Source organism: Sphaerodactylus townsendi, unplaced genomic scaffold, assembly GCF_021028975.2.
Source record: "Sphaerodactylus townsendi isolate TG3544 unplaced genomic scaffold, MPM_Stown_v2.3 scaffold_23, whole genome shotgun sequence".
In the NCBI taxonomy this organism is placed as follows: Eukaryota; Metazoa; Chordata; class Lepidosauria; order Squamata; family Sphaerodactylidae; genus Sphaerodactylus; species Sphaerodactylus townsendi.
Window position 1 is genome coordinate 775645 of NW_025950396.1, and position 27190 is coordinate 802834.

Genomic DNA, 27190 nt, shown 5'->3' on the forward strand with positions numbered 1-27190 from the left:
GGGGGGGGGGGGGGGTGGGGGGGGGGGGGGGTGGGGGGGGGGGGGGGTGGGGGGGGGGGGGGGTGGGGGGGGGGGGGGGTGGGGGGGGGGGGGGGTGGGGGGGGGGGGGGGTGGGGGGGGGGGGGGGTGGGGGGGGGGGGGGGTGGGGGGGGGGGGGGGTGGGGGGGGGGGGGGGTGGGGGGGGGGGGGGGTGGGGGGGGGGGGGGGTGGGGGGGGGGGGGGGTGGGGGGGGGGGGGGGTGGGGGGGGGGGGGGGTGGGGGGGGGGGGGGGTGGGGGGGGGGGGGGGTGGGGGGGGGGGGGGGTGGGGGGGGGGGGGGGTGGGGGGGGGGGGGGGTGGGGGGGGGGGGGGGTGGGGGGGGGGGGGGGTGGGGGGGGGGGGGGGTGGGGGGGGGGGGGGGTGGGGGGGGGGGGGGGTGGGGGGGGGGGGGGGTGGGGGGGGGGGGGGGTGGGGGGGGGGGGGGGTGGGGGGGGGGGGGGGTGGGGGGGGGGGGGGGTGGGGGGGGGGGGGGGTGGGGGGGGGGGGGGGTGGGGGGGGGGGGGGGTGGGGGGGGGGGGGGGTGGGGGGGGGGGGGGGTGGGGGGGGGGGGGGGTGGGGGGGGGGGGGGGTGGGGGGGGGGGGGGGTGGGGGGGGGGGGGGGTGGGGGGGGGGGGGGGTGGGGGGGGGGGGGGGTGGGGGGGGGGGGGGGTGGGGGGGGGGGGGGGTGGGGGGGGGGGGGGGTGGGGGGGGGGGGGGGTGGGGGGGGGGGGGGGTGGGGGGGGGGGGGGGTGGGGGGGGGGGGGGGTGGGGGGGGGGGGGGGTGGGGGGGGGGGGGGGTGGGGGGGGGGGGGGGTGGGGGGGGGGGGGGGTGGGGGGGGGGGGGGGTGGGGGGGGGGGGGGGTGGGGGGGGGGGGGGGTGGGGGGGGGGGGGGGTGGGGGGGGGGGGGGGTGGGGGGGGGGGGGGGTGGGGGGGGGGGGGGGTGGGGGGGGGGGGGGGTGGGGGGGGGGGGGGGTGGGGGGGGGGGGGGGTGGGGGGGGGGGGGGGTGGGGGGGGGGGGGGGTGGGGGGGGGGGGGGGTGGGGGGGGGGGGGGGTGGGGGGGGGGGGGGGTGGGGGGGGGGGGGGGTGGGGGGGGGGGGGGGTGGGGGGGGGGGGGGGTGGGGGGGGGGGGGGGTGGGGGGGGGGGGGGGTGGGGGGGGGGGGGGGTGGGGGGGGGGGGGGGTGGGGGGGGGGGGGGGTGGGGGGGGGGGGGGGTGGGGGGGGGGGGGGGTGGGGGGGGGGGGGGGTGGGGGGGGGGGGGGGTGGGGGGGGGGGGGGGTGGGGGGGGGGGGGGGTGGGGGGGGGGGGGGGTGGGGGGGGGGGGGGGTGGGGGGGGGGGGGGGTGGGGGGGGGGGGGGGTGGGGGGGGGGGGGGGTGGGGGGGGGGGGGGGTGGGGGGGGGGGGGGGTGGGGGGGGGGGGGGGTGGGGGGGGGGGGGGGTGGGGGGGGGGGGGGGTGGGGGGGGGGGGGGGTGGGGGGGGGGGGGGGTGGGGGGGGGGGGGGGTGGGGGGGGGGGGGGGTGGGGGGGGGGGGGGGTGGGGGGGGGGGGGGGTGGGGGGGGGGGGGGGTGGGGGGGGGGGGGGGTGGGGGGGGGGGGGGGTGGGGGGGGGGGGGGGTGGGGGGGGGGGGGGGTGGGGGGGGGGGGGGGTGGGGGGGGGGGGGGGTGGGGGGGGGGGGGGGTGGGGGGGGGGGGGGGTGGGGGGGGGGGGGGGTGGGGGGGGGGGGGGGTGGGGGGGGGGGGGGGTGGGGGGGGGGGGGGGTGGGGGGGGGGGGGGGTGGGGGGGGGGGGGGGTGGGGGGGGGGGGGGGTGGGGGGGGGGGGGGGTGGGGGGGGGGGGGGGTGGGGGGGGGGGGGGGTGGGGGGGGGGGGGGGTGGGGGGGGGGGGGGGTGGGGGGGGGGGGGGGTGGGGGGGGGGGGGGGTGGGGGGGGGGGGGGGTGGGGGGGGGGGGGGGTGGGGGGGGGGGGGGGTGGGGGGGGGGGGGGGTGGGGGGGGGGGGGGGTGGGGGGGGGGGGGGGTGGGGGGGGGGGGGGGTGGGGGGGGGGGGGGGTGGGGGGGGGGGGGGGTGGGGGGGGGGGGGGGTGGGGGGGGGGGGGGGTGGGGGGGGGGGGGGGTGGGGGGGGGGGGGGGTGGGGGGGGGGGGGGGTGGGGGGGGGGGGGGGTGGGGGGGGGGGGGGGTGGGGGGGGGGGGGGGTGGGGGGGGGGGGGGGTGGGGGGGGGGGGGGGTGGGGGGGGGGGGGGGTGGGGGGGGGGGGGGGTGGGGGGGGGGGGGGGTGGGGGGGGGGGGGGGTGGGGGGGGGGGGGGGTGGGGGGGGGGGGGGGTGGGGGGGGGGGGGGGTGGGGGGGGGGGGGGGTGGGGGGGGGGGGGGGTGGGGGGGGGGGGGGGTGGGGGGGGGGGGGGGTGGGGGGGGGGGGGGGTGGGGGGGGGGGGGGGTGGGGGGGGGGGGGGGTGGGGGGGGGGGGGGGTGGGGGGGGGGGGGGGTGGGGGGGGGGGGGGGTGGGGGGGGGGGGGGGTGGGGGGGGGGGGGGGTGGGGGGGGGGGGGGGTGGGGGGGGGGGGGGGTGGGGGGGGGGGGGGGTGGGGGGGGGGGGGGGTGGGGGGGGGGGGGGGTGGGGGGGGGGGGGGGTGGGGGGGGGGGGGGGTGGGGGGGGGGGGGGGTGGGGGGGGGGGGGGGTGGGGGGGGGGGGGGGTGGGGGGGGGGGGGGGTGGGGGGGGGGGGGGGTGGGGGGGGGGGGGGGTGGGGGGGGGGGGGGGTGGGGGGGGGGGGGGGTGGGGGGGGGGGGGGGTGGGGGGGGGGGGGGGTGGGGGGGGGGGGGGGTGGGGGGGGGGGGGGGTGGGGGGGGGGGGGGGTGGGGGGGGGGGGGGGTGGGGGGGGGGGGGGGTGGGGGGGGGGGGGGGTGGGGGGGGGGGGGGGTGGGGGGGGGGGGGGGTGGGGGGGGGGGGGGGTGGGGGGGGGGGGGGGTGGGGGGGGGGGGGGGTGGGGGGGGGGGGGGGTGGGGGGGGGGGGGGGTGGGGGGGGGGGGGGGTGGGGGGGGGGGGGGGTGGGGGGGGGGGGGGGTGGGGGGGGGGGGGGGTGGGGGGGGGGGGGGGTGGGGGGGGGGGGGGGTGGGGGGGGGGGGGGGTGGGGGGGGGGGGGGGTGGGGGGGGGGGGGGGTGGGGGGGGGGGGGGGTGGGGGGGGGGGGGGGTGGGGGGGGGGGGGGGTGGGGGGGGGGGGGGGTGGGGGGGGGGGGGGGTGGGGGGGGGGGGGGGTGGGGGGGGGGGGGGGTGGGGGGGGGGGGGGGTGGGGGGGGGGGGGGGTGGGGGGGGGGGGGGGTGGGGGGGGGGGGGGGTGGGGGGGGGGGGGGGTGGGGGGGGGGGGGGGTGGGGGGGGGGGGGGGTGGGGGGGGGGGGGGGTGGGGGGGGGGGGGGGTGGGGGGGGGGGGGGGTGGGGGGGGGGGGGGGTGGGGGGGGGGGGGGGTGGGGGGGGGGGGGGGTGGGGGGGGGGGGGGGTGGGGGGGGGGGGGGGTGGGGGGGGGGGGGGGTGGGGGGGGGGGGGGGTGGGGGGGGGGGGGGGTGGGGGGGGGGGGGGGTGGGGGGGGGGGGGGGTGGGGGGGGGGGGGGGTGGGGGGGGGGGGGGGTGGGGGGGGGGGGGGGTGGGGGGGGGGGGGGGTGGGGGGGGGGGGGGGTGGGGGGGGGGGGGGGTGGGGGGGGGGGGGGGTGGGGGGGGGGGGGGGTGGGGGGGGGGGGGGGTGGGGGGGGGGGGGGGTGGGGGGGGGGGGGGGTGGGGGGGGGGGGGGGTGGGGGGGGGGGGGGGTGGGGGGGGGGGGGGGTGGGGGGGGGGGGGGGTGGGGGGGGGGGGGGGTGGGGGGGGGGGGGGGTGGGGGGGGGGGGGGGTGGGGGGGGGGGGGGGTGGGGGGGGGGGGGGGTGGGGGGGGGGGGGGGTGGGGGGGGGGGGGGGTGGGGGGGGGGGGGGGTGGGGGGGGGGGGGGGTGGGGGGGGGGGGGGGTGGGGGGGGGGGGGGGTGGGGGGGGGGGGGGGTGGGGGGGGGGGGGGGTGGGGGGGGGGGGGGGTGGGGGGGGGGGGGGGTGGGGGGGGGGGGGGGTGGGGGGGGGGGGGGGTGGGGGGGGGGGGGGGTGGGGGGGGGGGGGGGTGGGGGGGGGGGGGGGTGGGGGGGGGGGGGGGTGGGGGGGGGGGGGGGTGGGGGGGGGGGGGGGTGGGGGGGGGGGGGGGTGGGGGGGGGGGGGGGTGGGGGGGGGGGGGGGTGGGGGGGGGGGGGGGTGGGGGGGGGGGGGGGTGGGGGGGGGGGGGGGTGGGGGGGGGGGGGGGTGGGGGGGGGGGGGGGTGGGGGGGGGGGGGGGTGGGGGGGGGGGGGGGTGGGGGGGGGGGGGGGTGGGGGGGGGGGGGGGTGGGGGGGGGGGGGGGTGGGGGGGGGGGGGGGTGGGGGGGGGGGGGGGTGGGGGGGGGGGGGGGTGGGGGGGGGGGGGGGTGGGGGGGGGGGGGGGTGGGGGGGGGGGGGGGTGGGGGGGGGGGGGGGTGGGGGGGGGGGGGGGTGGGGGGGGGGGGGGGTGGGGGGGGGGGGGGGTGGGGGGGGGGGGGGGTGGGGGGGGGGGGGGGTGGGGGGGGGGGGGGGTGGGGGGGGGGGGGGGTGGGGGGGGGGGGGGGTGGGGGGGGGGGGGGGTGGGGGGGGGGGGGGGTGGGGGGGGGGGGGGGTGGGGGGGGGGGGGGGTGGGGGGGGGGGGGGGTGGGGGGGGGGGGGGGTGGGGGGGGGGGGGGGTGGGGGGGGGGGGGGGTGGGGGGGGGGGGGGGTGGGGGGGGGGGGGGGTGGGGGGGGGGGGGGGTGGGGGGGGGGGGGGGTGGGGGGGGGGGGGGGTGGGGGGGGGGGGGGGTGGGGGGGGGGGGGGGTGGGGGGGGGGGGGGGTGGGGGGGGGGGGGGGTGGGGGGGGGGGGGGGTGGGGGGGGGGGGGGGTGGGGGGGGGGGGGGGTGGGGGGGGGGGGGGGTGGGGGGGGGGGGGGGTGGGGGGGGGGGGGGGTGGGGGGGGGGGGGGGTGGGGGGGGGGGGGGGTGGGGGGGGGGGGGGGTGGGGGGGGGGGGGGGTGGGGGGGGGGGGGGGTGGGGGGGGGGGGGGGTGGGGGGGGGGGGGGGTGGGGGGGGGGGGGGGTGGGGGGGGGGGGGGGTGGGGGGGGGGGGGGGTGGGGGGGGGGGGGGGTGGGGGGGGGGGGGGGTGGGGGGGGGGGGGGGTGGGGGGGGGGGGGGGTGGGGGGGGGGGGGGGTGGGGGGGGGGGGGGGTGGGGGGGGGGGGGGGTGGGGGGGGGGGGGGGTGGGGGGGGGGGGGGGTGGGGGGGGGGGGGGGTGGGGGGGGGGGGGGGTGGGGGGGGGGGGGGGTGGGGGGGGGGGGGGGTGGGGGGGGGGGGGGGTGGGGGGGGGGGGGGGTGGGGGGGGGGGGGGGTGGGGGGGGGGGGGGGTGGGGGGGGGGGGGGGTGGGGGGGGGGGGGGGTGGGGGGGGGGGGGGGTGGGGGGGGGGGGGGGTGGGGGGGGGGGGGGGTGGGGGGGGGGGGGGGTGGGGGGGGGGGGGGGTGGGGGGGGGGGGGGGTGGGGGGGGGGGGGGGTGGGGGGGGGGGGGGGTGGGGGGGGGGGGGGGTGGGGGGGGGGGGGGGTGGGGGGGGGGGGGGGTGGGGGGGGGGGGGGGTGGGGGGGGGGGGGGGTGGGGGGGGGGGGGGGTGGGGGGGGGGGGGGGTGGGGGGGGGGGGGGGTGGGGGGGGGGGGGGGTGGGGGGGGGGGGGGGTGGGGGGGGGGGGGGGTGGGGGGGGGGGGGGGTGGGGGGGGGGGGGGGTGGGGGGGGGGGGGGGTGGGGGGGGGGGGGGGTGGGGGGGGGGGGGGGTGGGGGGGGGGGGGGGTGGGGGGGGGGGGGGGTGGGGGGGGGGGGGGGTGGGGGGGGGGGGGGGTGGGGGGGGGGGGGGGTGGGGGGGGGGGGGGGTGGGGGGGGGGGGGGGTGGGGGGGGGGGGGGGTGGGGGGGGGGGGGGGTGGGGGGGGGGGGGGGTGGGGGGGGGGGGGGGTGGGGGGGGGGGGGGGTGGGGGGGGGGGGGGGTGGGGGGGGGGGGGGGTGGGGGGGGGGGGGGGTGGGGGGGGGGGGGGGTGGGGGGGGGGGGGGGTGGGGGGGGGGGGGGGTGGGGGGGGGGGGGGGTGGGGGGGGGGGGGGGTGGGGGGGGGGGGGGGTGGGGGGGGGGGGGGGTGGGGGGGGGGGGGGGTGGGGGGGGGGGGGGGTGGGGGGGGGGGGGGGTGGGGGGGGGGGGGGGTGGGGGGGGGGGGGGGTGGGGGGGGGGGGGGGTGGGGGGGGGGGGGGGTGGGGGGGGGGGGGGGTGGGGGGGGGGGGGGGTGGGGGGGGGGGGGGGTGGGGGGGGGGGGGGGTGGGGGGGGGGGGGGGTGGGGGGGGGGGGGGGTGGGGGGGGGGGGGGGTGGGGGGGGGGGGGGGTGGGGGGGGGGGGGGGTGGGGGGGGGGGGGGGTGGGGGGGGGGGGGGGTGGGGGGGGGGGGGGGTGGGGGGGGGGGGGGGTGGGGGGGGGGGGGGGTGGGGGGGGGGGGGGGTGGGGGGGGGGGGGGGTGGGGGGGGGGGGGGGTGGGGGGGGGGGGGGGTGGGGGGGGGGGGGGGTGGGGGGGGGGGGGGGTGGGGGGGGGGGGGGGTGGGGGGGGGGGGGGGTGGGGGGGGGGGGGGGTGGGGGGGGGGGGGGGTGGGGGGGGGGGGGGGTGGGGGGGGGGGGGGGTGGGGGGGGGGGGGGGTGGGGGGGGGGGGGGGTGGGGGGGGGGGGGGGTGGGGGGGGGGGGGGGTGGGGGGGGGGGGGGGTGGGGGGGGGGGGGGGTGGGGGGGGGGGGGGGTGGGGGGGGGGGGGGGTGGGGGGGGGGGGGGGTGGGGGGGGGGGGGGGTGGGGGGGGGGGGGGGTGGGGGGGGGGGGGGGTGGGGGGGGGGGGGGGTGGGGGGGGGGGGGGGTGGGGGGGGGGGGGGGTGGGGGGGGGGGGGGGTGGGGGGGGGGGGGGGTGGGGGGGGGGGGGGGTGGGGGGGGGGGGGGGTGGGGGGGGGGGGGGGTGGGGGGGGGGGGGGGTGGGGGGGGGGGGGGGTGGGGGGGGGGGGGGGTGGGGGGGGGGGGGGGTGGGGGGGGGGGGGGGTGGGGGGGGGGGGGGGTGGGGGGGGGGGGGGGTGGGGGGGGGGGGGGGTGGGGGGGGGGGGGGGTGGGGGGGGGGGGGGGTGGGGGGGGGGGGGGGTGGGGGGGGGGGGGGGTGGGGGGGGGGGGGGGTGGGGGGGGGGGGGGGTGGGGGGGGGGGGGGGTGGGGGGGGGGGGGGGTGGGGGGGGGGGGGGGTGGGGGGGGGGGGGGGTGGGGGGGGGGGGGGGTGGGGGGGGGGGGGGGTGGGGGGGGGGGGGGGTGGGGGGGGGGGGGGGTGGGGGGGGGGGGGGGTGGGGGGGGGGGGGGGTGGGGGGGGGGGGGGGTGGGGGGGGGGGGGGGTGGGGGGGGGGGGGGGTGGGGGGGGGGGGGGGTGGGGGGGGGGGGGGGTGGGGGGGGGGGGGGGTGGGGGGGGGGGGGGGTGGGGGGGGGGGGGGGTGGGGGGGGGGGGGGGTGGGGGGGGGGGGGGGTGGGGGGGGGGGGGGGTGGGGGGGGGGGGGGGTGGGGGGGGGGGGGGGTGGGGGGGGGGGGGGGTGGGGGGGGGGGGGGGTGGGGGGGGGGGGGGGTGGGGGGGGGGGGGGGTGGGGGGGGGGGGGGGTGGGGGGGGGGGGGGGTGGGGGGGGGGGGGGGTGGGGGGGGGGGGGGGTGGGGGGGGGGGGGGGTGGGGGGGGGGGGGGGTGGGGGGGGGGGGGGGTGGGGGGGGGGGGGGGTGGGGGGGGGGGGGGGTGGGGGGGGGGGGGGGTGGGGGGGGGGGGGGGTGGGGGGGGGGGGGGGTGGGGGGGGGGGGGGGTGGGGGGGGGGGGGGGTGGGGGGGGGGGGGGGTGGGGGGGGGGGGGGGTGGGGGGGGGGGGGGGTGGGGGGGGGGGGGGGTGGGGGGGGGGGGGGGTGGGGGGGGGGGGGGGTGGGGGGGGGGGGGGGTGGGGGGGGGGGGGGGTGGGGGGGGGGGGGGGTGGGGGGGGGGGGGGGTGGGGGGGGGGGGGGGTGGGGGGGGGGGGGGGTGGGGGGGGGGGGGGGTGGGGGGGGGGGGGGGTGGGGGGGGGGGGGGGTGGGGGGGGGGGGGGGTGGGGGGGGGGGGGGGTGGGGGGGGGGGGGGGTGGGGGGGGGGGGGGGTGGGGGGGGGGGGGGGTGGGGGGGGGGGGGGGTGGGGGGGGGGGGGGGTGGGGGGGGGGGGGGGTGGGGGGGGGGGGGGGTGGGGGGGGGGGGGGGTGGGGGGGGGGGGGGGTGGGGGGGGGGGGGGGTGGGGGGGGGGGGGGGTGGGGGGGGGGGGGGGTGGGGGGGGGGGGGGGTGGGGGGGGGGGGGGGTGGGGGGGGGGGGGGGTGGGGGGGGGGGGGGGTGGGGGGGGGGGGGGGTGGGGGGGGGGGGGGGTGGGGGGGGGGGGGGGTGGGGGGGGGGGGGGGTGGGGGGGGGGGGGGGTGGGGGGGGGGGGGGGTGGGGGGGGGGGGGGGTGGGGGGGGGGGGGGGTGGGGGGGGGGGGGGGTGGGGGGGGGGGGGGGTGGGGGGGGGGGGGGGTGGGGGGGGGGGGGGGTGGGGGGGGGGGGGGGTGGGGGGGGGGGGGGGTGGGGGGGGGGGGGGGTGGGGGGGGGGGGGGGTGGGGGGGGGGGGGGGTGGGGGGGGGGGGGGGTGGGGGGGGGGGGGGGTGGGGGGGGGGGGGGGTGGGGGGGGGGGGGGGTGGGGGGGGGGGGGGGTGGGGGGGGGGGGGGGTGGGGGGGGGGGGGGGTGGGGGGGGGGGGGGGTGGGGGGGGGGGGGGGTGGGGGGGGGGGGGGGTGGGGGGGGGGGGGGGTGGGGGGGGGGGGGGGTGGGGGGGGGGGGGGGTGGGGGGGGGGGGGGGTGGGGGGGGGGGGGGGTGGGGGGGGGGGGGGGTGGGGGGGGGGGGGGGTGGGGGGGGGGGGGGGTGGGGGGGGGGGGGGGTGGGGGGGGGGGGGGGTGGGGGGGGGGGGGGGTGGGGGGGGGGGGGGGTGGGGGGGGGGGGGGGTGGGGGGGGGGGGGGGTGGGGGGGGGGGGGGGTGGGGGGGGGGGGGGGTGGGGGGGGGGGGGGGTGGGGGGGGGGGGGGGTGGGGGGGGGGGGGGGTGGGGGGGGGGGGGGGTGGGGGGGGGGGGGGGTGGGGGGGGGGGGGGGTGGGGGGGGGGGGGGGTGGGGGGGGGGGGGGGTGGGGGGGGGGGGGGGTGGGGGGGGGGGGGGGTGGGGGGGGGGGGGGGTGGGGGGGGGGGGGGGTGGGGGGGGGGGGGGGTGGGGGGGGGGGGGGGTGGGGGGGGGGGGGGGTGGGGGGGGGGGGGGGTGGGGGGGGGGGGGGGTGGGGGGGGGGGGGGGTGGGGGGGGGGGGGGGTGGGGGGGGGGGGGGGTGGGGGGGGGGGGGGGTGGGGGGGGGGGGGGGTGGGGGGGGGGGGGGGTGGGGGGGGGGGGGGGTGGGGGGGGGGGGGGGTGGGGGGGGGGGGGGGTGGGGGGGGGGGGGGGTGGGGGGGGGGGGGGGTGGGGGGGGGGGGGGGTGGGGGGGGGGGGGGGTGGGGGGGGGGGGGGGTGGGGGGGGGGGGGGGTGGGGGGGGGGGGGGGTGGGGGGGGGGGGGGGTGGGGGGGGGGGGGGGTGGGGGGGGGGGGGGGTGGGGGGGGGGGGGGGTGGGGGGGGGGGGGGGTGGGGGGGGGGGGGGGTGGGGGGGGGGGGGGGTGGGGGGGGGGGGGGGTGGGGGGGGGGGGGGGTGGGGGGGGGGGGGGGTGGGGGGGGGGGGGGGTGGGGGGGGGGGGGGGTGGGGGGGGGGGGGGGTGGGGGGGGGGGGGGGTGGGGGGGGGGGGGGGTGGGGGGGGGGGGGGGTGGGGGGGGGGGGGGGTGGGGGGGGGGGGGGGTGGGGGGGGGGGGGGGTGGGGGGGGGGGGGGGTGGGGGGGGGGGGGGGTGGGGGGGGGGGGGGGTGGGGGGGGGGGGGGGTGGGGGGGGGGGGGGGTGGGGGGGGGGGGGGGTGGGGGGGGGGGGGGGTGGGGGGGGGGGGGGGTGGGGGGGGGGGGGGGTGGGGGGGGGGGGGGGTGGGGGGGGGGGGGGGTGGGGGGGGGGGGGGGTGGGGGGGGGGGGGGGTGGGGGGGGGGGGGGGTGGGGGGGGGGGGGGGTGGGGGGGGGGGGGGGTGGGGGGGGGGGGGGGTGGGGGGGGGGGGGGGTGGGGGGGGGGGGGGGTGGGGGGGGGGGGGGGTGGGGGGGGGGGGGGGTGGGGGGGGGGGGGGGTGGGGGGGGGGGGGGGTGGGGGGGGGGGGGGGTGGGGGGGGGGGGGGGTGGGGGGGGGGGGGGGTGGGGGGGGGGGGGGGTGGGGGGGGGGGGGGGTGGGGGGGGGGGGGGGTGGGGGGGGGGGGGGGTGGGGGGGGGGGGGGGTGGGGGGGGGGGGGGGTGGGGGGGGGGGGGGGTGGGGGGGGGGGGGGGTGGGGGGGGGGGGGGGTGGGGGGGGGGGGGGGTGGGGGGGGGGGGGGGTGGGGGGGGGGGGGGGTGGGGGGGGGGGGGGGTGGGGGGGGGGGGGGGTGGGGGGGGGGGGGGGTGGGGGGGGGGGGGGGTGGGGGGGGGGGGGGGTGGGGGGGGGGGGGGGTGGGGGGGGGGGGGGGTGGGGGGGGGGGGGGGTGGGGGGGGGGGGGGGTGGGGGGGGGGGGGGGTGGGGGGGGGGGGGGGTGGGGGGGGGGGGGGGTGGGGGGGGGGGGGGGTGGGGGGGGGGGGGGGTGGGGGGGGGGGGGGGTGGGGGGGGGGGGGGGTGGGGGGGGGGGGGGGTGGGGGGGGGGGGGGGTGGGGGGGGGGGGGGGTGGGGGGGGGGGGGGGTGGGGGGGGGGGGGGGTGGGGGGGGGGGGGGGTGGGGGGGGGGGGGGGTGGGGGGGGGGGGGGGTGGGGGGGGGGGGGGGTGGGGGGGGGGGGGGGTGGGGGGGGGGGGGGGTGGGGGGGGGGGGGGGTGGGGGGGGGGGGGGGTGGGGGGGGGGGGGGGTGGGGGGGGGGGGGGGTGGGGGGGGGGGGGGGTGGGGGGGGGGGGGGGTGGGGGGGGGGGGGGGTGGGGGGGGGGGGGGGTGGGGGGGGGGGGGGGTGGGGGGGGGGGGGGGTGGGGGGGGGGGGGGGTGGGGGGGGGGGGGGGTGGGGGGGGGGGGGGGTGGGGGGGGGGGGGGGTGGGGGGGGGGGGGGGTGGGGGGGGGGGGGGGTGGGGGGGGGGGGGGGTGGGGGGGGGGGGGGGTGGGGGGGGGGGGGGGTGGGGGGGGGGGGGGGTGGGGGGGGGGGGGGGTGGGGGGGGGGGGGGGTGGGGGGGGGGGGGGGTGGGGGGGGGGGGGGGTGGGGGGGGGGGGGGGTGGGGGGGGGGGGGGGTGGGGGGGGGGGGGGGTGGGGGGGGGGGGGGGTGGGGGGGGGGGGGGGTGGGGGGGGGGGGGGGTGGGGGGGGGGGGGGGTGGGGGGGGGGGGGGGTGGGGGGGGGGGGGGGTGGGGGGGGGGGGGGGTGGGGGGGGGGGGGGGTGGGGGGGGGGGGGGGTGGGGGGGGGGGGGGGTGGGGGGGGGGGGGGGTGGGGGGGGGGGGGGGTGGGGGGGGGGGGGGGTGGGGGGGGGGGGGGGTGGGGGGGGGGGGGGGTGGGGGGGGGGGGGGGTGGGGGGGGGGGGGGGTGGGGGGGGGGGGGGGTGGGGGGGGGGGGGGGTGGGGGGGGGGGGGGGTGGGGGGGGGGGGGGGTGGGGGGGGGGGGGGGTGGGGGGGGGGGGGGGTGGGGGGGGGGGGGGGTGGGGGGGGGGGGGGGTGGGGGGGGGGGGGGGTGGGGGGGGGGGGGGGTGGGGGGGGGGGGGGGTGGGGGGGGGGGGGGGTGGGGGGGGGGGGGGGTGGGGGGGGGGGGGGGTGGGGGGGGGGGGGGGTGGGGGGGGGGGGGGGTGGGGGGGGGGGGGGGTGGGGGGGGGGGGGGGTGGGGGGGGGGGGGGGTGGGGGGGGGGGGGGGTGGGGGGGGGGGGGGGTGGGGGGGGGGGGGGGTGGGGGGGGGGGGGGGTGGGGGGGGGGGGGGGTGGGGGGGGGGGGGGGTGGGGGGGGGGGGGGGTGGGGGGGGGGGGGGGTGGGGGGGGGGGGGGGTGGGGGGGGGGGGGGGTGGGGGGGGGGGGGGGTGGGGGGGGGGGGGGGTGGGGGGGGGGGGGGGTGGGGGGGGGGGGGGGTGGGGGGGGGGGGGGGTGGGGGGGGGGGGGGGTGGGGGGGGGGGGGGGTGGGGGGGGGGGGGGGTGGGGGGGGGGGGGGGTGGGGGGGGGGGGGGGTGGGGGGGGGGGGGGGTGGGGGGGGGGGGGGGTGGGGGGGGGGGGGGGTGGGGGGGGGGGGGGGTGGGGGGGGGGGGGGGTGGGGGGGGGGGGGGGTGGGGGGGGGGGGGGGTGGGGGGGGGGGGGGGTGGGGGGGGGGGGGGGTGGGGGGGGGGGGGGGTGGGGGGGGGGGGGGGTGGGGGGGGGGGGGGGTGGGGGGGGGGGGGGGTGGGGGGGGGGGGGGGTGGGGGGGGGGGGGGGTGGGGGGGGGGGGGGGTGGGGGGGGGGGGGGGTGGGGGGGGGGGGGGGTGGGGGGGGGGGGGGGTGGGGGGGGGGGGGGGTGGGGGGGGGGGGGGGTGGGGGGGGGGGGGGGTGGGGGGGGGGGGGGGTGGGGGGGGGGGGGGGTGGGGGGGGGGGGGGGTGGGGGGGGGGGGGGGTGGGGGGGGGGGGGGGTGGGGGGGGGGGGGGGTGGGGGGGGGGGGGGGTGGGGGGGGGGGGGGGTGGGGGGGGGGGGGGGTGGGGGGGGGGGGGGGTGGGGGGGGGGGGGGGTGGGGGGGGGGGGGGGTGGGGGGGGGGGGGGGTGGGGGGGGGGGGGGGTGGGGGGGGGGGGGGGTGGGGGGGGGGGGGGGTGGGGGGGGGGGGGGGTGGGGGGGGGGGGGGGTGGGGGGGGGGGGGGGTGGGGGGGGGGGGGGGTGGGGGGGGGGGGGGGTGGGGGGGGGGGGGGGTGGGGGGGGGGGGGGGTGGGGGGGGGGGGGGGTGGGGGGGGGGGGGGGTGGGGGGGGGGGGGGGTGGGGGGGGGGGGGGGTGGGGGGGGGGGGGGGTGGGGGGGGGGGGGGGTGGGGGGGGGGGGGGGTGGGGGGGGGGGGGGGTGGGGGGGGGGGGGGGTGGGGGGGGGGGGGGGTGGGGGGGGGGGGGGGTGGGGGGGGGGGGGGGTGGGGGGGGGGGGGGGTGGGGGGGGGGGGGGGTGGGGGGGGGGGGGGGTGGGGGGGGGGGGGGGTGGGGGGGGGGGGGGGTGGGGGGGGGGGGGGGTGGGGGGGGGGGGGGGTGGGGGGGGGGGGGGGTGGGGGGGGGGGGGGGTGGGGGGGGGGGGGGGTGGGGGGGGGGGGGGGTGGGGGGGGGGGGGGGTGGGGGGGGGGGGGGGTGGGGGGGGGGGGGGGTGGGGGGGGGGGGGGGTGGGGGGGGGGGGGGGTGGGGGGGGGGGGGGGTGGGGGGGGGGGGGGGTGGGGGGGGGGGGGGGTGGGGGGGGGGGGGGGTGGGGGGGGGGGGGGGTGGGGGGGGGGGGGGGTGGGGGGGGGGGGGGGTGGGGGGGGGGGGGGGTGGGGGGGGGGGGGGGTGGGGGGGGGGGGGGGTGGGGGGGGGGGGGGGTGGGGGGGGGGGGGGGTGGGGGGGGGGGGGGGTGGGGGGGGGGGGGGGTGGGGGGGGGGGGGGGTGGGGGGGGGGGGGGGTGGGGGGGGGGGGGGGTGGGGGGGGGGGGGGGTGGGGGGGGGGGGGGGTGGGGGGGGGGGGGGGTGGGGGGGGGGGGGGGTGGGGGGGGGGGGGGGTGGGGGGGGGGGGGGGTGGGGGGGGGGGGGGGTGGGGGGGGGGGGGGGTGGGGGGGGGGGGGGGTGGGGGGGGGGGGGGGTGGGGGGGGGGGGGGGTGGGGGGGGGGGGGGGTGGGGGGGGGGGGGGGTGGGGGGGGGGGGGGGTGGGGGGGGGGGGGGGTGGGGGGGGGGGGGGGTGGGGGGGGGGGGGGGTGGGGGGGGGGGGGGGTGGGGGGGGGGGGGGGTGGGGGGGGGGGGGGGTGGGGGGGGGGGGGGGTGGGGGGGGGGGGGGGTGGGGGGGGGGGGGGGTGGGGGGGGGGGGGGGTGGGGGGGGGGGGGGGTGGGGGGGGGGGGGGGTGGGGGGGGGGGGGGGTGGGGGGGGGGGGGGGTGGGGGGGGGGGGGGGTGGGGGGGGGGGGGGGTGGGGGGGGGGGGGGGTGGGGGGGGGGGGGGGTGGGGGGGGGGGGGGGTGGGGGGGGGGGGGGGTGGGGGGGGGGGGGGGTGGGGGGGGGGGGGGGTGGGGGGGGGGGGGGGTGGGGGGGGGGGGGGGTGGGGGGGGGGGGGGGTGGGGGGGGGGGGGGGTGGGGGGGGGGGGGGGTGGGGGGGGGGGGGGGTGGGGGGGGGGGGGGGTGGGGGGGGGGGGGGGTGGGGGGGGGGGGGGGTGGGGGGGGGGGGGGGTGGGGGGGGGGGGGGGTGGGGGGGGGGGGGGGTGGGGGGGGGGGGGGGTGGGGGGGGGGGGGGGTGGGGGGGGGGGGGGGTGGGGGGGGGGGGGGGTGGGGGGGGGGGGGGGTGGGGGGGGGGGGGGGTGGGGGGGGGGGGGGGTGGGGGGGGGGGGGGGTGGGGGGGGGGGGGGGTAGGGGGGGGGGGGGGTGGGGGGGGGGGCCTTAAGTGGCTGCCCAGCCCCGCCGTCTCCAGGTGTTGTTAATGGGATGGGACTCATAAGCCCTCTGGCTTAAGACCACAGTTCCAAAGGTCTCGCAAGCAGGGCTTCCACACAGGCAGCAAGATGACCAGTCAGGCAGGCAGGCACTGTTGCAACAGGGGTGGGAAAGCTGGCTGCCTTGGGTTGCTGCTGTTCTTTAAGTGGCTGCCCAGTCTCACCCTCTCCAGGTGTGGCAAATGAGGTGGGGTAAGGCTCACAAGACCTCTGACTTAAATAGTTTTTATGGTGTATGTTTTCACGGTGTGTTTTTAATCGCTTATTTATTAATTAGTTAGTTAGTTAGTTAGTTAGTTAGTTAGTTAGTTAATTAATTAATTAATTCGTTCAATCACTAATTACCATCAATTCGTTAATTAACCGTCCGGTGGCATACCGCCCTATCCCCGAAATGCTCTCCAGCAAACAAACATAAATCTGCTGTTCACAATAACCCTGTCACCACCACCGAAACAATTTCAAATGCAGCGATCCACAACCTCACAATGTCCGCAATAACCCTCATTAAAACCTTCCCAAAAGGGGGGAGAAAATGGGTCCCATAGATGGTAAGAGACCCAGAAAGGTGAAGAAGAGGTAGAGGAGGGGGCACCTATCAGCGACCGGACACTCCAAAAGCCCGGTGGAACAACTCCAGCATACCTGCCCATGCGGAACTCACCTCGTTATCATCCTGAGGGGCCCGGACAGCTGGAGGAAGAGTGTTCCACCAGGCAGGGGCCAGGGTTGTAAAGGTCCTGGCCCACGTGGGAGGATCGTAATATAGTAATCTATTACGGGATGCAGAATAATGCACTTTCAATCCACTTCCACAGTTGTTTGCAGTCCACTTTCAATCCACTTTCACAATTGGGTTTTGCTATTCTGCACAGCAAAATCCAGCTGTAAAGTGCATTGAAGGTGGATTGAAAGCGCATTATTCTACATTTGCAGAAGGGGCCTGTATCTGGAGAGTGTCTGTACTGATGTCAGTCACTTCCAGTTGCAAATCCATCCATCTTTGGCCTTGGATGTAAGTTGATTGGTGCTCTGGGGTTTTTTTTTTCTTACCAACTAATGCAAGTAAATTTTTATCATATGTGACAGATGAAGAAAAGGGAGACAAGGGCAAAAACAGTGATAAAGAATGCAAAGCGGAGGAGGCTAAGTCAGATCAGGTCGAAGCAGATGAAGTCAGGACCCAAGAGCCCAAGGTGGAGGAACCAGCCAACGTCAATGAAGCCCTGGCAAACAAGACCCAGACAAATGGAGACCCAAGTGATGAGGCCAAAGCCGCTGATATATCTGAAGCCGATGAAACCCTAGGGGATGTATCTAGTGGAAGCAAGACAGAAGTTGAAGCAGAGGTGGCCAGCGTGGACAACGAATCACTCTTTGAAATTCTTACTAGGCAGAGTTATCCACAAAGAGTGAAGCATTCACAGATGCAGAATGCGGTCAAGAAACCAGTAGAACAGGAGGTGTCTAGGATTATTACCCGACAAGGGACTGTTGTAAAATACATGCTGGATGGGTCCACCGAGGTAAATTAACAGAGTTCATGTGGCATTAGCTTAAATTTTCTGTTTTTCTTTTTTAAAGAAATGTGATATACCTAAAGCTCAGCATTTTGAATAAGCTGGAACCTAATTAACCTCCACTGATTATAAAATATTTAATCATCATTAAGACATCACAGTCTGGCACGGGGCAGAGAGGAGCGGGAGTACACAGTCTGGCATGGGGGAGAGAGGAGCGGGAGTACACAGTCTGGCACGGGAGAGAGAGGAGCAGGAGTACACAGTCTAGCATGGGGGAGAGAGGAGCGGGAGTACACAGTCTGGCACGGGGCAGAGAGGAGCGGGAGTACACAGTCTGGCATGGGGGAGAGAGGAGCGGGAGTACACAGTCTGGCACGGGAGAGAGAGGAGCGGGAGTACACAGTCTGGCATGGGGGAGAGAGGAGCGGGAGTACACAGTCTGGCATGGGGGAGATAGAGGAGTGAGAGTATACAGGCCGACAAAGGGAAGAGAAAAGCAGGAGCACACAGTCTAATGAAAAGGAGGAGTGAACAGTCTGGTGGAGGGGAAAGAGGAGTAGGAACACACAATTTAGCGGAGGTGAGGGGGGAACAGAAGCATGCAGTCTAGCAGAGGGGAAAGGGAGCAGAGCAGAAGCACCCAATCTGGCATAGAGGAGGGGGAGCAGATGCACACAGTCTAGACCGAGGAAGAGTACATTGTAATTTGACATTACCTGAACAAGGCTCAGGCTTCTATGCTTTGTCCTTCCCATCTTGTTCTCTGTTTTTCTCTCTTTTTTTGCTACAATCAAATCATCTAACCCTGGCTAGAAGTTCACTTAAATTTCAGTTTCCAGTTGTGGTTTGGAGGACACACACAACATGTAACTTGCCTGTTTGGATTTAATGGCAAATTATGATTTGCCACAGATGGAATGTGAGTTCCTGTAGGTTGAAGGAAAACTCACAGGCTCAACTTTCGTTTATATAACGCCAATAATTTGATATTTCATCTAAATAGTCCCATAGACTGTTGCCACTGTTGGGTATATTTGGTTAATATAGCAGAGTTTGCCAAGTCATGGAAACATAATATTGACTGCAGTAAAATCAGTATTCCCAAGAAGTAAATTGCAAAATGGTAAAACTTACATTTATCCAAGCAATTCTGTTCACATTCTTGTTGCAACTGAAAGAAAGATAGAAAACCTAATCTAAATAATGCATGTCCCTGTACAAGTTGCCAGCTATTCCAGCGTCACATGAGCGTAAGTATGGAATACTTCTACAGAGAGACCTGCAGAAACATCTAACTCCATGCAATACAGAGAACAATGGCTCCTGAAAGAGGAGGAGGAGTGGTCAGAGGGCAACTCCCCCAGAAACAGAGAGGAATATCCCACCAAGCGATCACACATATACACTTAGAGAAATTTAGCACCCCCCAATGTCCCAACATGTTCTCACTCCAACAGCCTTTACTGACTGCAAGGGCTTCAACATGAAGAATTTATGGTGCTCTTCCCTAGATTCTGTTTGCTGACGGCACCGTGATCAGAAGCCCTGATTCTGGCCCTGTGATGCCGCCTCGCCCTGTACTGAGTACGCCACAAACAGAGGTCACTCCTCCAGAGCCAAGCATCAAGAAGAGTAAGTAGCCTTCCTGCGTTCAGAAGGGATCAGGACAGATATGAGCTTTCCTCAGCTTCCACTTCAGATTTTTCTTGCTAGCAATGCTGTAAGGCCAGTGGTAGGATCCAAAAATTTTAGTAACAGGTTCCCATGGTGATGGGATTCAAACTGTGGCGTAGCACCAATGGGGCTGGGCGGGGCACAACAGGGGCGTGGCCGGGCATTCCGGGGGCGGGGCATTCCTGGGCAGGGCTGTGGCAAGGACCCAGCCACTGCGCTGGTCCTTGGGCGGGAAACAAATGCACGCAGGCGCAGGTTGCCACGCACGCCGGTGCACCTCCTGCTAGACTACTTCAGTTCTGCGCGCTACTGCTGAGAGGAGGGGCGTAACTAAGGCAAAAATCACGTGGCAAAATCACCAATTAGTAACCCCCTCTCGGCACACACAAATAATTAGTAACCTACTCTCGGGAACCTGTGAGAACCTGCTGGATCCCACCTCTGTCTAAGGCTCCATCAATGTGCACGTGTTTTCCATGGATTTGCCCTGTCCTGTGAGAGTCTGTAACAGGCAGGACAGTGCCTGCTGCCACCACTTAGTTATTTTTTTACTTCTAATTAACTCTGACTAAACATTCATGGGCTTTGGGTTTGGTGTGAAAGTTGCTGAGATAAGCTCCTGTCGAGAAACAAACTACCCTGCTGCAAACAGCCGCTTGGCCCGCTGAATACATGGCGCATTCCCTCCCACTCTCTTGAAAACACAGGCCCACTCCGCACGGGCCTACAAACACGAATTCAGAATGGTAAAAATGGGGGGGGGGGGTTCCTGCCCTTAAAGTGAGTCTGCTCCGTGTTATTTCCTCCAAATCAGGTTTTTTTAGAATTCCACTATTTGCGAGTCTTTTGAGAAATCGCAGGTTGCAGCCACTTGCAAGCGAACGGCCGGTTAGGAGGCGCTTTATTCACCTCCGTTTTCCTTTTTTTAAAAATTCACGGCTTAAATCTGCATAGCCACGCAGATGCAGGGGGTTCATTTGTGCATGCCTGCGTAGCTATGCATCGGTGGGAGGTAAATAAAAAAATAGACCCGCCTCCATGCGAAGGCGCAACCCGTATTATTTCCATGGGCGCCAATCGCTGCCTGCACGGATGCATGTGAACGCAAAACCAGGAAAACGGGTTTCTTTTTCCCGACTGCAACCCATTCTACATTTGCTTTGTGGAGTGGGCCACAGAAATAAAAATTAAAACCAAATTCATACGAATAGTTATACTTTGTTTTCCAAAGAAAAGATTTATCTTCAAGGAGAACTAATTGAGGAAGTGTGCTTTGACTTAGGCAAGAGTATACCCTGGAAAGTTTTGTTCATCTTTCAGGTGCTACCGGGCTCAAATTTTGTTGTTCCAGTTCAGATTAATATAGTCACTCGCCTGAAACTATCTTCAAGGATAATCATATAGAGTCTTCCCAAATGGGTAGATGAATCAGCAAGGTTTGAACGCGTTTTGCTGTTCAATTAGCAGCCCAGTTAGTCTGAAATAAAGGTTTAGGCAAAGTTCATATAAATAAGTGTCTTAAAGAGCAGTTTAATTTCTAAGGCAGAGAGAAATGTAAACAGGAGAAAGGGGTGTTTCTGCCCTTCCTCTGACAACAGTAGTAAGAACATAAGAACATAAGAACAAGCCAGCTGGATCAGACCAGAGTCCATCTAGTCCAGCTCTCTGCTACTCGCAGTGGCCCACCAGGTGCCTTTGGGAGCTCACATGTAGGATGTGAACGCAATGGCCTTCTGCGGCTGTTGCTCCCGAGCACCTGGACTGTTCAGGCATTTGCAATCTCAGATCAAAGAGGATCAAGATTGGTAGCCATAAATCGACTTCTCCTCCATAAATCTGTCCAAGCCCCTTTTAAAGCTATCCAGGTGAGTGGCCATCACCACCTCCTGTGGCAGCATATTCCAAACACCAATCACACGTGGCGTGAAGAAGTGTTTCCTTTTATTAGTTCTAATTCTTCCCCCCAGCATTTTCAATGAATGCCCCCTGGTTCTAGTATTGTGAGAAAGAGAGAAAAATTTCTCTCTGTCAACATTTTCTACCCCATGCATAATTTTATAGACTTCAATCATATCCCCCCTCAGACGTCTCCTCTCCAAACTAAAGAGTCCCTCTCCAAACTAAAGAGTAGTGTTTGAGGTGCTGCAGTTCTGTATGATTAACCTTCCTTTTCTTTTTCTCGCTCCTCCAGAGAAAGGAACCAAGGCTGCAAAGACCGAAGTGCTTGAAATAGTTGTCCTGGATCACATGTTAGATAATGAACAACCCCCCGACTCCCACGCAGGCACCTGGATAACTACCACCCCGTTAGGTGTTCAAGTGGGGACCAAGGGATCCGAGAGACTAGAACTGAAGCCGCTTTTGGCCTACCAAGCCACTGATCCGGTGAATGGAACGGTAATATTCCATGTCCATTTCTAATGTATTCTGAGATTTCTGAATGGTCATCACAGAAGCCATAGGTATCTTGGGGCTTCCAACCAGCATTTGTTTTCATGCATTTCTCCTCTGTTGTTGAAGGTGCAAAGGTACTATTATTTTTTAAGTGGAAGGGGAAATCAACGTGGCGTGCGTGCGTGCGTGCGTGCGTGCGTGCGTGCGTGCGTGCGTGCGTGCGTGCGTGCGTGCGTGCGAGGGCGCTTTCGCACATGCAGAATAATGCACTTTCAATCCACTTTCAATGCACTTTGCAGCTGGATTTTATTGTGCGGAATAGCAAAATCCACTTGCAAACAATTGTGTAAGTAGATTGAAAGTGCATTATTCTGCATGTGCGAAAGTGCCCTCTATGCTCCCATGTCATTTCGGACTTGTGGCAACCCTATGAATGAATGACCTCAAACGTGTTTTTTTTTCATTCACAGCCTTGTTCAGGTCTTGTCAACGGAGGGCCGTGACCCCCTTCATTGAATCAATACATCTTATGTTGAGTTTTCCTGTTTTCCTTCTGCCGTCAACCTTTCCTAGCATAGTTGTATTTTGTTGTCTCTCTTGTTTTCTCATAATGTGAGCAAAGGACAGTCACCTCCGTTTGGTCATTTTAGCTTCTAGGGACAGTTCCAACTTAATTTGATCTAGAACCCCCTCATTTGTCTTTTTGGCTGTCCAGGGTATCCCCTTCTCCCCAACATCCCCTTCCAGAACATGTAGCCTTTTTTATTTCTGATTGTGATGTCTGAAAATTAATCTATCCCTAAAATTTGATCAGTAATCTTTTGTTGTTTCAGGTCATGACGATGCGGGAAGACAGGGTGGTCGCAGTAGAGAAAACAGATGGCTCCAGATTGGTAGATCATGCTGATGGCACCAGGATCACCACCTTCTTCCAAGAATGTGATGAAATCATGAGCGACAGCAGTGAGGAAGCAGGTACAAATGTTCATGAGGCCTGGAGTACCACCAGAAGCCATGCGCTGATGTTGGTGCCCTCTGGATAGGGGGTAGTAGCTTTCAGGGTCTCAGGGCTGGCAGGCGTTTCGCAAGTGGTGGACTGTTTTAAAAAAACTTCCACCTTTCGACTGAGTCATTGCTTTGCCATTGCCTTATTTTCTGTTTTGATTTCATTCATTCATTCATTCGATTTATACCCCGCCCTCCCCCGTAGATTTATTTCTAGTCTTTGAGCCACAGACGATGCTCTCCTTGTAAATAATTTCTGGGTTGTCAAAGGCTTTCACGGCCGGATTCAACTGGTTGTTGTGGGTTTTCCAGACTGTGTGACTGTGGTCTGGTAGATCTTGTTCCTAACATTTCACCTGCATCTGTGGCTGGCATCTCCAGAGGTGTATCACAGAGGGAAGTATGTTACACACAGACAGAGGGAAGTCTGTTACACACCGTGTATAACAGACTTCCCTCTGTGATACCCTTCTGAAGATGCCAGCCACAGATGCAGGTGAAATGTTAGGAACAAGAACTGAAGAGAACAGGTGTTAGGTCTCAGGAACTGGGTTCAATAATCAAACTCTGGTTCTTGATTCAGAAATCTTTATCAAGGCACATAAGTCCAGACCAACGGGTCAAAGCCAGTTCTACTACCGTGTTTCCCCGAATATAAGACAGTATCTTATATTAATTTTTGCTCCCAAAGATGTGCTATGTCTTATTTTCAGGGGATGTCTTATTTTTCCTGTGTTCTGTTCGTCGGGCATGCTTCCAAACAAAAACTTTGCTATGTCTTACTTTCGGGGGATACCTTATATTTCGCACTTCAGCAAAACCTCTACCATGTCTTATTTTTCGGGGATGTCTTATATTAGGGGAAACAGGGTAGACACACATTCAGGTTACACATTTATCCCCTCAGAATCCTCCCTCTCCTATTCTCAGAGCAGCACATCTGCTAATTGTTGAGTCCATTGACACCCAACACCAAGGTTATGTTATCAGCAGCAGATAACGATGTGAAACTGTCTGACTGCTAGCCCAGGGGTCAGAGATGGTAACTCTTTCCCATGGTACCAGCATGTCAGGGGAGGCCTAGTTGTCTAAGTGTTATAAGCAGCCATAAATTCAGGTCAAGCCAGCAATAGGTACAAAAATCAAAAGCTCAAAGCATATGGGCCCCAGGTATACCAGGAACGACCCCGACAAGGGGGTGGGGAGGCAGAAACAACAGGGGAAAGAAGGTATTTATTTATTTATTTATTTATTTCAACTTTTATACCGCCCCATCCCCGAAGGGCTCTGGGCGGTGTACAACAGACAGTCACATATAAAGATAAAACGACTAAAACCTTTAAAAGCAGCGATAAAAATAAAGACTAATAAGTAAGAATGGCGTCCAGCAGCCCCATTTTTCCAAAATCCTCTCTCAAAAGGGAGGAACGGCAAGTCCCAAGATGGCAAGAGGTCCAGATGTAAGGGAGGATAGCTTTAAAAAGGGCTTGGACAGATTTATGGAGGAGAAGTCAATCTATGGCTACCAATCTTGATCCTCCTTGATCTCAGATTGCAAATGCCTTAGCAGACCAGGTGCTCAGGAGCAGCAGCAGCAGCAGCAGAAGGCCATTGCTTTCACATCCTGCATGTGAGCTCCCAAAGGCACCTGGTGGGCCACTGCGAGTAGCAGAATGCTGGACTAGATGGACTCTGGTCTGATCCAGCAGGCTAGTTCTTATGTTCTTATGTTTTTATGACCGGGGGGGAGGCACCATCAATGGCTGGTCCCTCCAAAGGCCCGGCGGAACAACTCCGTCTTACAGGCCCTGCAGAATTCAGTGAGGTCCCGCAGGGCCCGGACAGCTGGTGGAAGAGCGTTCCACCAGGCCGGGGCCAGAGCCGTAAAGGCCCTGGCCCGCGTGGAGGCCAGCCGTATCATTGAGGGGCTAGGGACCACCAGTAAATTGGCCTCCGCTGAACGAAGAGGCCGTACAGGGACATATGGGGTGATGCAGTCATAGAAAACATTTCCAAGACTCAAGGTCTGATCACTGGGAAAATCTGTGGGAAGCTGTGCATGTGGAAAAGACCATTATTGGGGCTACAAATATAGACAAAAGTAAAATTAGGCCTAAACTTATCCTGGAGCTCCCATAAATCGTGCAAATAATGCTGCTGCTGTCAGCTGTACCACTTCCAGAATGTGGTCATGTGACAACCAGTTAAAGGAAGATTGTATTATGACCACTGAAGGGGACTCCATGGACTGAAAGCATATATGGTAATTTTTATACATTGGTAATTTTTATACATTTTTAAAGCTACCTTTTGAGGCATAAGCTTTTAACTCTTTCAAAGCACAATTGCACTCAATAGTGAACATACATTTATAATACATTCAACAATAATATTTTGCAATATTATTTTGAATTATTTTAGCTCAACCTTCTAGGGCCCTAGTGTTTTTCACAGGTCGGGTATAGCTCTTTGTGCTGTGTTGGTTTCTGACTTCATTCATAGACTCCGGGCCCCAAATCATCACAAGGAGGGTGAAGTGCATCCGTGTGGAGAATCCAAACTTTGCAACTATCATAACAAATTCTGAGGACAGTACCTGTTGCGCCATTTTTGCGGATGGAACCTCAATCATATCAAAGCCGCAAGGAACTTATCAAGTGAGTCTAAAATCTGACTCCTCTTCTCCGATCTTTTGAGTCTTTCTTTGCCTGTGTTGTTTTTCCTTGTTTTTCACAAATCTATACGTTCAAAACTCTTCAGACTTCTGCACTAGAAGAACCAATGTTCAGACACAGCAGAAGGCACCCACCCAAGTACTAACCAGGGCTAACCAGGGCTATCTTCTGAGAACGTTTTTTGTTTGTTATTTTCCCACACATAAAAAAAACCCCACACAAACAAAAAAAACACCCCACAATCCATTACATTAGCTTCTGAGATCTGATAAGATGAGGCTAGCCTGTGATACCTATGTCAGGGCTTGATACATAAAAAGTAAAGGCAGAGATAGTCCTCTGTGGAAGCACTGAGTTATTACTGACCAATGGGCTGATGTCACATCACAGCATTTACTAGGCAGACTAAGTTTATGGGGTGGTTTGCTGTAGCCTTCCCTAGTTGCCTACACTTTACCACCATCAAGCTGAGTACTTATTTTACTGACCTCGTAAGGATGGAAGACTGAGGCCCTTTCTGCACATGCAGAATGATGCACTTTCAATCCACTTTCACCATTGTTTGCAAGTGGATTTTGCTATTCCGCACAGTAAAATCCAGCTGCAAAGTGGATTGAAAGTGCATTATTCTGCATGTGCGGAAGGGGCCTGAGTCAGCCTTGACTCGGTTTCCTGAAACGATCTTCTGTCAGGTTCAAACTCAGGTTGGGAGCAGAGCTATGGGCCTTTCCCCACTTACCTTCTGCTGCGCGCCACTTGGGCCAAGTAGCGCAGGGTCCCGCGGCACTCCCCACTACAGGGGCGGCGACAATGCAGCCACCCCAACGCTGCAGCTCTCGCGCCCCCTCAGCGCGCATCATTCCTGGCGCTGCGCGGGGTCGTGGGGAAGCCCGGGCGTGCACCAGAAATGACACACGCAGTGAGTAGCGCGCAGCGAAGGTGGTAGAAGGAAAAGTGGGGAAACGGCCTTTGACTGCAATACTATTGCTTGCCACCCTGCGCTGCAGGCCTCTCTGATACAATTGCTAGTGGCTGAATCTCCATTCTTTATTATGGCAGGTGTTGCCCATGAACAAAGGCCACCTCTTCATTGACAAATATTGCACTGCCGTTTACTCACCAGAGGCGTTTGACAAAAGCGAGTGTGAACTTATTGCCAATAAGGAAGACCAGCACATAGGGAAATACGTTATGAAACACAACTCCAACATTGCCTGTGAGGTGACGGATCCTGCAGGAAATATTTTCAAGGTAAAAAAACTAAGCTTTATGGTCGAGATAATTTGTAGGGTGTTTTTTTTACAAGCTTGTCTTTCCTTTGAACTGTAATTGATCAAAGTGTTTTGACAGATAAATCATACTTCTTTTTTAACTGATTGAGACAAATTTAAATATTAAATGTATTCCCAGAATACTGATACAAGAGAATTCTTGAGGATCAAGCTTCTCTTTTTAAAAAAAATTAAATTCATATCCCGCCCTATCCAGGACTCAGTGAAATAACATATCATTAAGTCAACAAAGGCTACTACCCTATTTTAAAGAAGAAGAGTTGGATTTACATCCCCACCTTTGTCTCCTGTAAGGAGACTCAAAGGGGCTGACAATCTCCTTTCCCTTCCCCACCCCCCACAACAAACACCCTGCAAGGTGGGAGGGGCTGAGAGAGCTCCAAAGAACTGTAACTAGCCCAAGGTCACCCAGCTGGCATGTGTTGGAGTGCACAGGCAAATCTGAATCCCTCAGATAAGCCTCCACAGCTCAGGCGGCACATGTTTGTTAGGCCGACTGGCTTGTAATTTCCTAGATCAGAGGTCTGCAACCTGCTGGCAGGGGCTGATGGGAATTGTAGTCCATGAACATCTGGAGAGCCACAGGTTGCAGACCCCTGTCCTAGATCTCCTGATGTCACTTTGTTTGTGACATATGGCCGTTATAAGCCATTTGTTCACGTGTGAGAAGGTGTTCCAGAGGAAATGATCCCTGAATCACATGTGGGCTTTTTCCCCCCCTGTGATCTGCCAATTCGTGTTCCTTATTTTTTCCCCTTGGACTTCTTTTCCTGACAAGAATGCCACCAATCAGGGATCTGTGCTGTGTGTGATCATATCACGTCACAAGAGTAAGCGGTAGAAGAATCACATTGTTCTGAATTAGTTCTGCAATAATAACTGCAGGGAAAGCGAGTCGGGACCCAATTCACCAAAAACGACATCATTCCGTGGGGTCCTCCCATTCTGTGGTCATCCTCACCAAGATCTGAGTGTCTAGAACAGGGGTAGGGAACCTTTAACGCTCAAAGAGCCATTTGGACCCGTTTTCCACAGGAAAAGAAAACACTGGGAGCTGCAAATAATTTTTGACATTTAAAATAAAGATAACACTGTATATATTGGGTTTTTTACCTTTTACTCCACTCATTCTGAGAAGCGCATGGATGCAGGGCAGGCAAGGATGAAGCCGGCGGCTCGGCCTCACCAGCCGCTGGGAAAGCACCCGCCCCGCTCCAATGGGGCGGGGGAGAGGGGAAGCACACGGCCCAGCCGGCCACGGGAGTAATTGGTGCGCCTGCCCTGCCGCCTGCAGGGCGGGCAAGGATGAAGTCGGGTGGCTCGCCTCAGGAGTCGTGAGTGCAGGGGCAGAAGAGCCGCATGCGGCTCTCGAGCCGCAGGTTCCCTACCCCTGGTCTAGAAAGAGCACAGCAGCTGTAGAATAACCTCTCTTTTTTAATTGCAGGTGATGGTTGATGGTAGCACATTTGAATTCATTGCCGGCTGTGACTCAGAGGGGATGGAATTGGAACCCATGCCAGCTCAGGCTCCGGTCATATATGGGGAGCATGCACCCAGGTATGAGCTCTGAAGAGCACTGTCTTTCGAAGCTCATCCTTTGATGATCCACTTGGAATTCTACTCTCTTGTGACTTGCTTTGCAAACTCGAACTGATCCTGGGTTGGCAATTTAGGTTCTTCATTGTCCACGCTGACGGCTCAGGGACTGAACTCCTCCGTACCAGGGACACGGATGAATATCTGTGTATGGCTTACGGCGATCCGGTGACAGCGGTTCTGCAAGAGCCAATACAAGAATGCCCAGGTGAGCATGTGCCATTTCCAT

General features: G+C 72.2%; 1 protein-coding gene across 1 annotated transcript in view; it reads left to right on the forward strand.

The window, feature by feature from the left end:
- Positions 1 to 27190, forward strand: part of SPAG17 (sperm associated antigen 17) — a 116954-nt gene that overhangs the window by 60758 nt on the left and 29006 nt on the right. The window contains exons 21-30 of the mRNA XM_048482805.1: positions 14976 to 14994; positions 15892 to 16328; positions 17837 to 17961; positions 19114 to 19121; positions 20191 to 20396; positions 21227 to 21368; positions 23901 to 24055; positions 25133 to 25324; positions 26810 to 26922; positions 27039 to 27169. Coding sequence (XP_048338762.1) covers positions 14976 to 14994; positions 15892 to 16328; positions 17837 to 17961; positions 19114 to 19121; positions 20191 to 20396; positions 21227 to 21368; positions 23901 to 24055; positions 25133 to 25324; positions 26810 to 26922; positions 27039 to 27169 — 1528 coding nt within the window. The remainder of the gene's footprint in view (positions 1 to 14975; positions 14995 to 15891; positions 16329 to 17836; positions 17962 to 19113; positions 19122 to 20190; positions 20397 to 21226; positions 21369 to 23900; positions 24056 to 25132; positions 25325 to 26809; positions 26923 to 27038; positions 27170 to 27190) is intronic.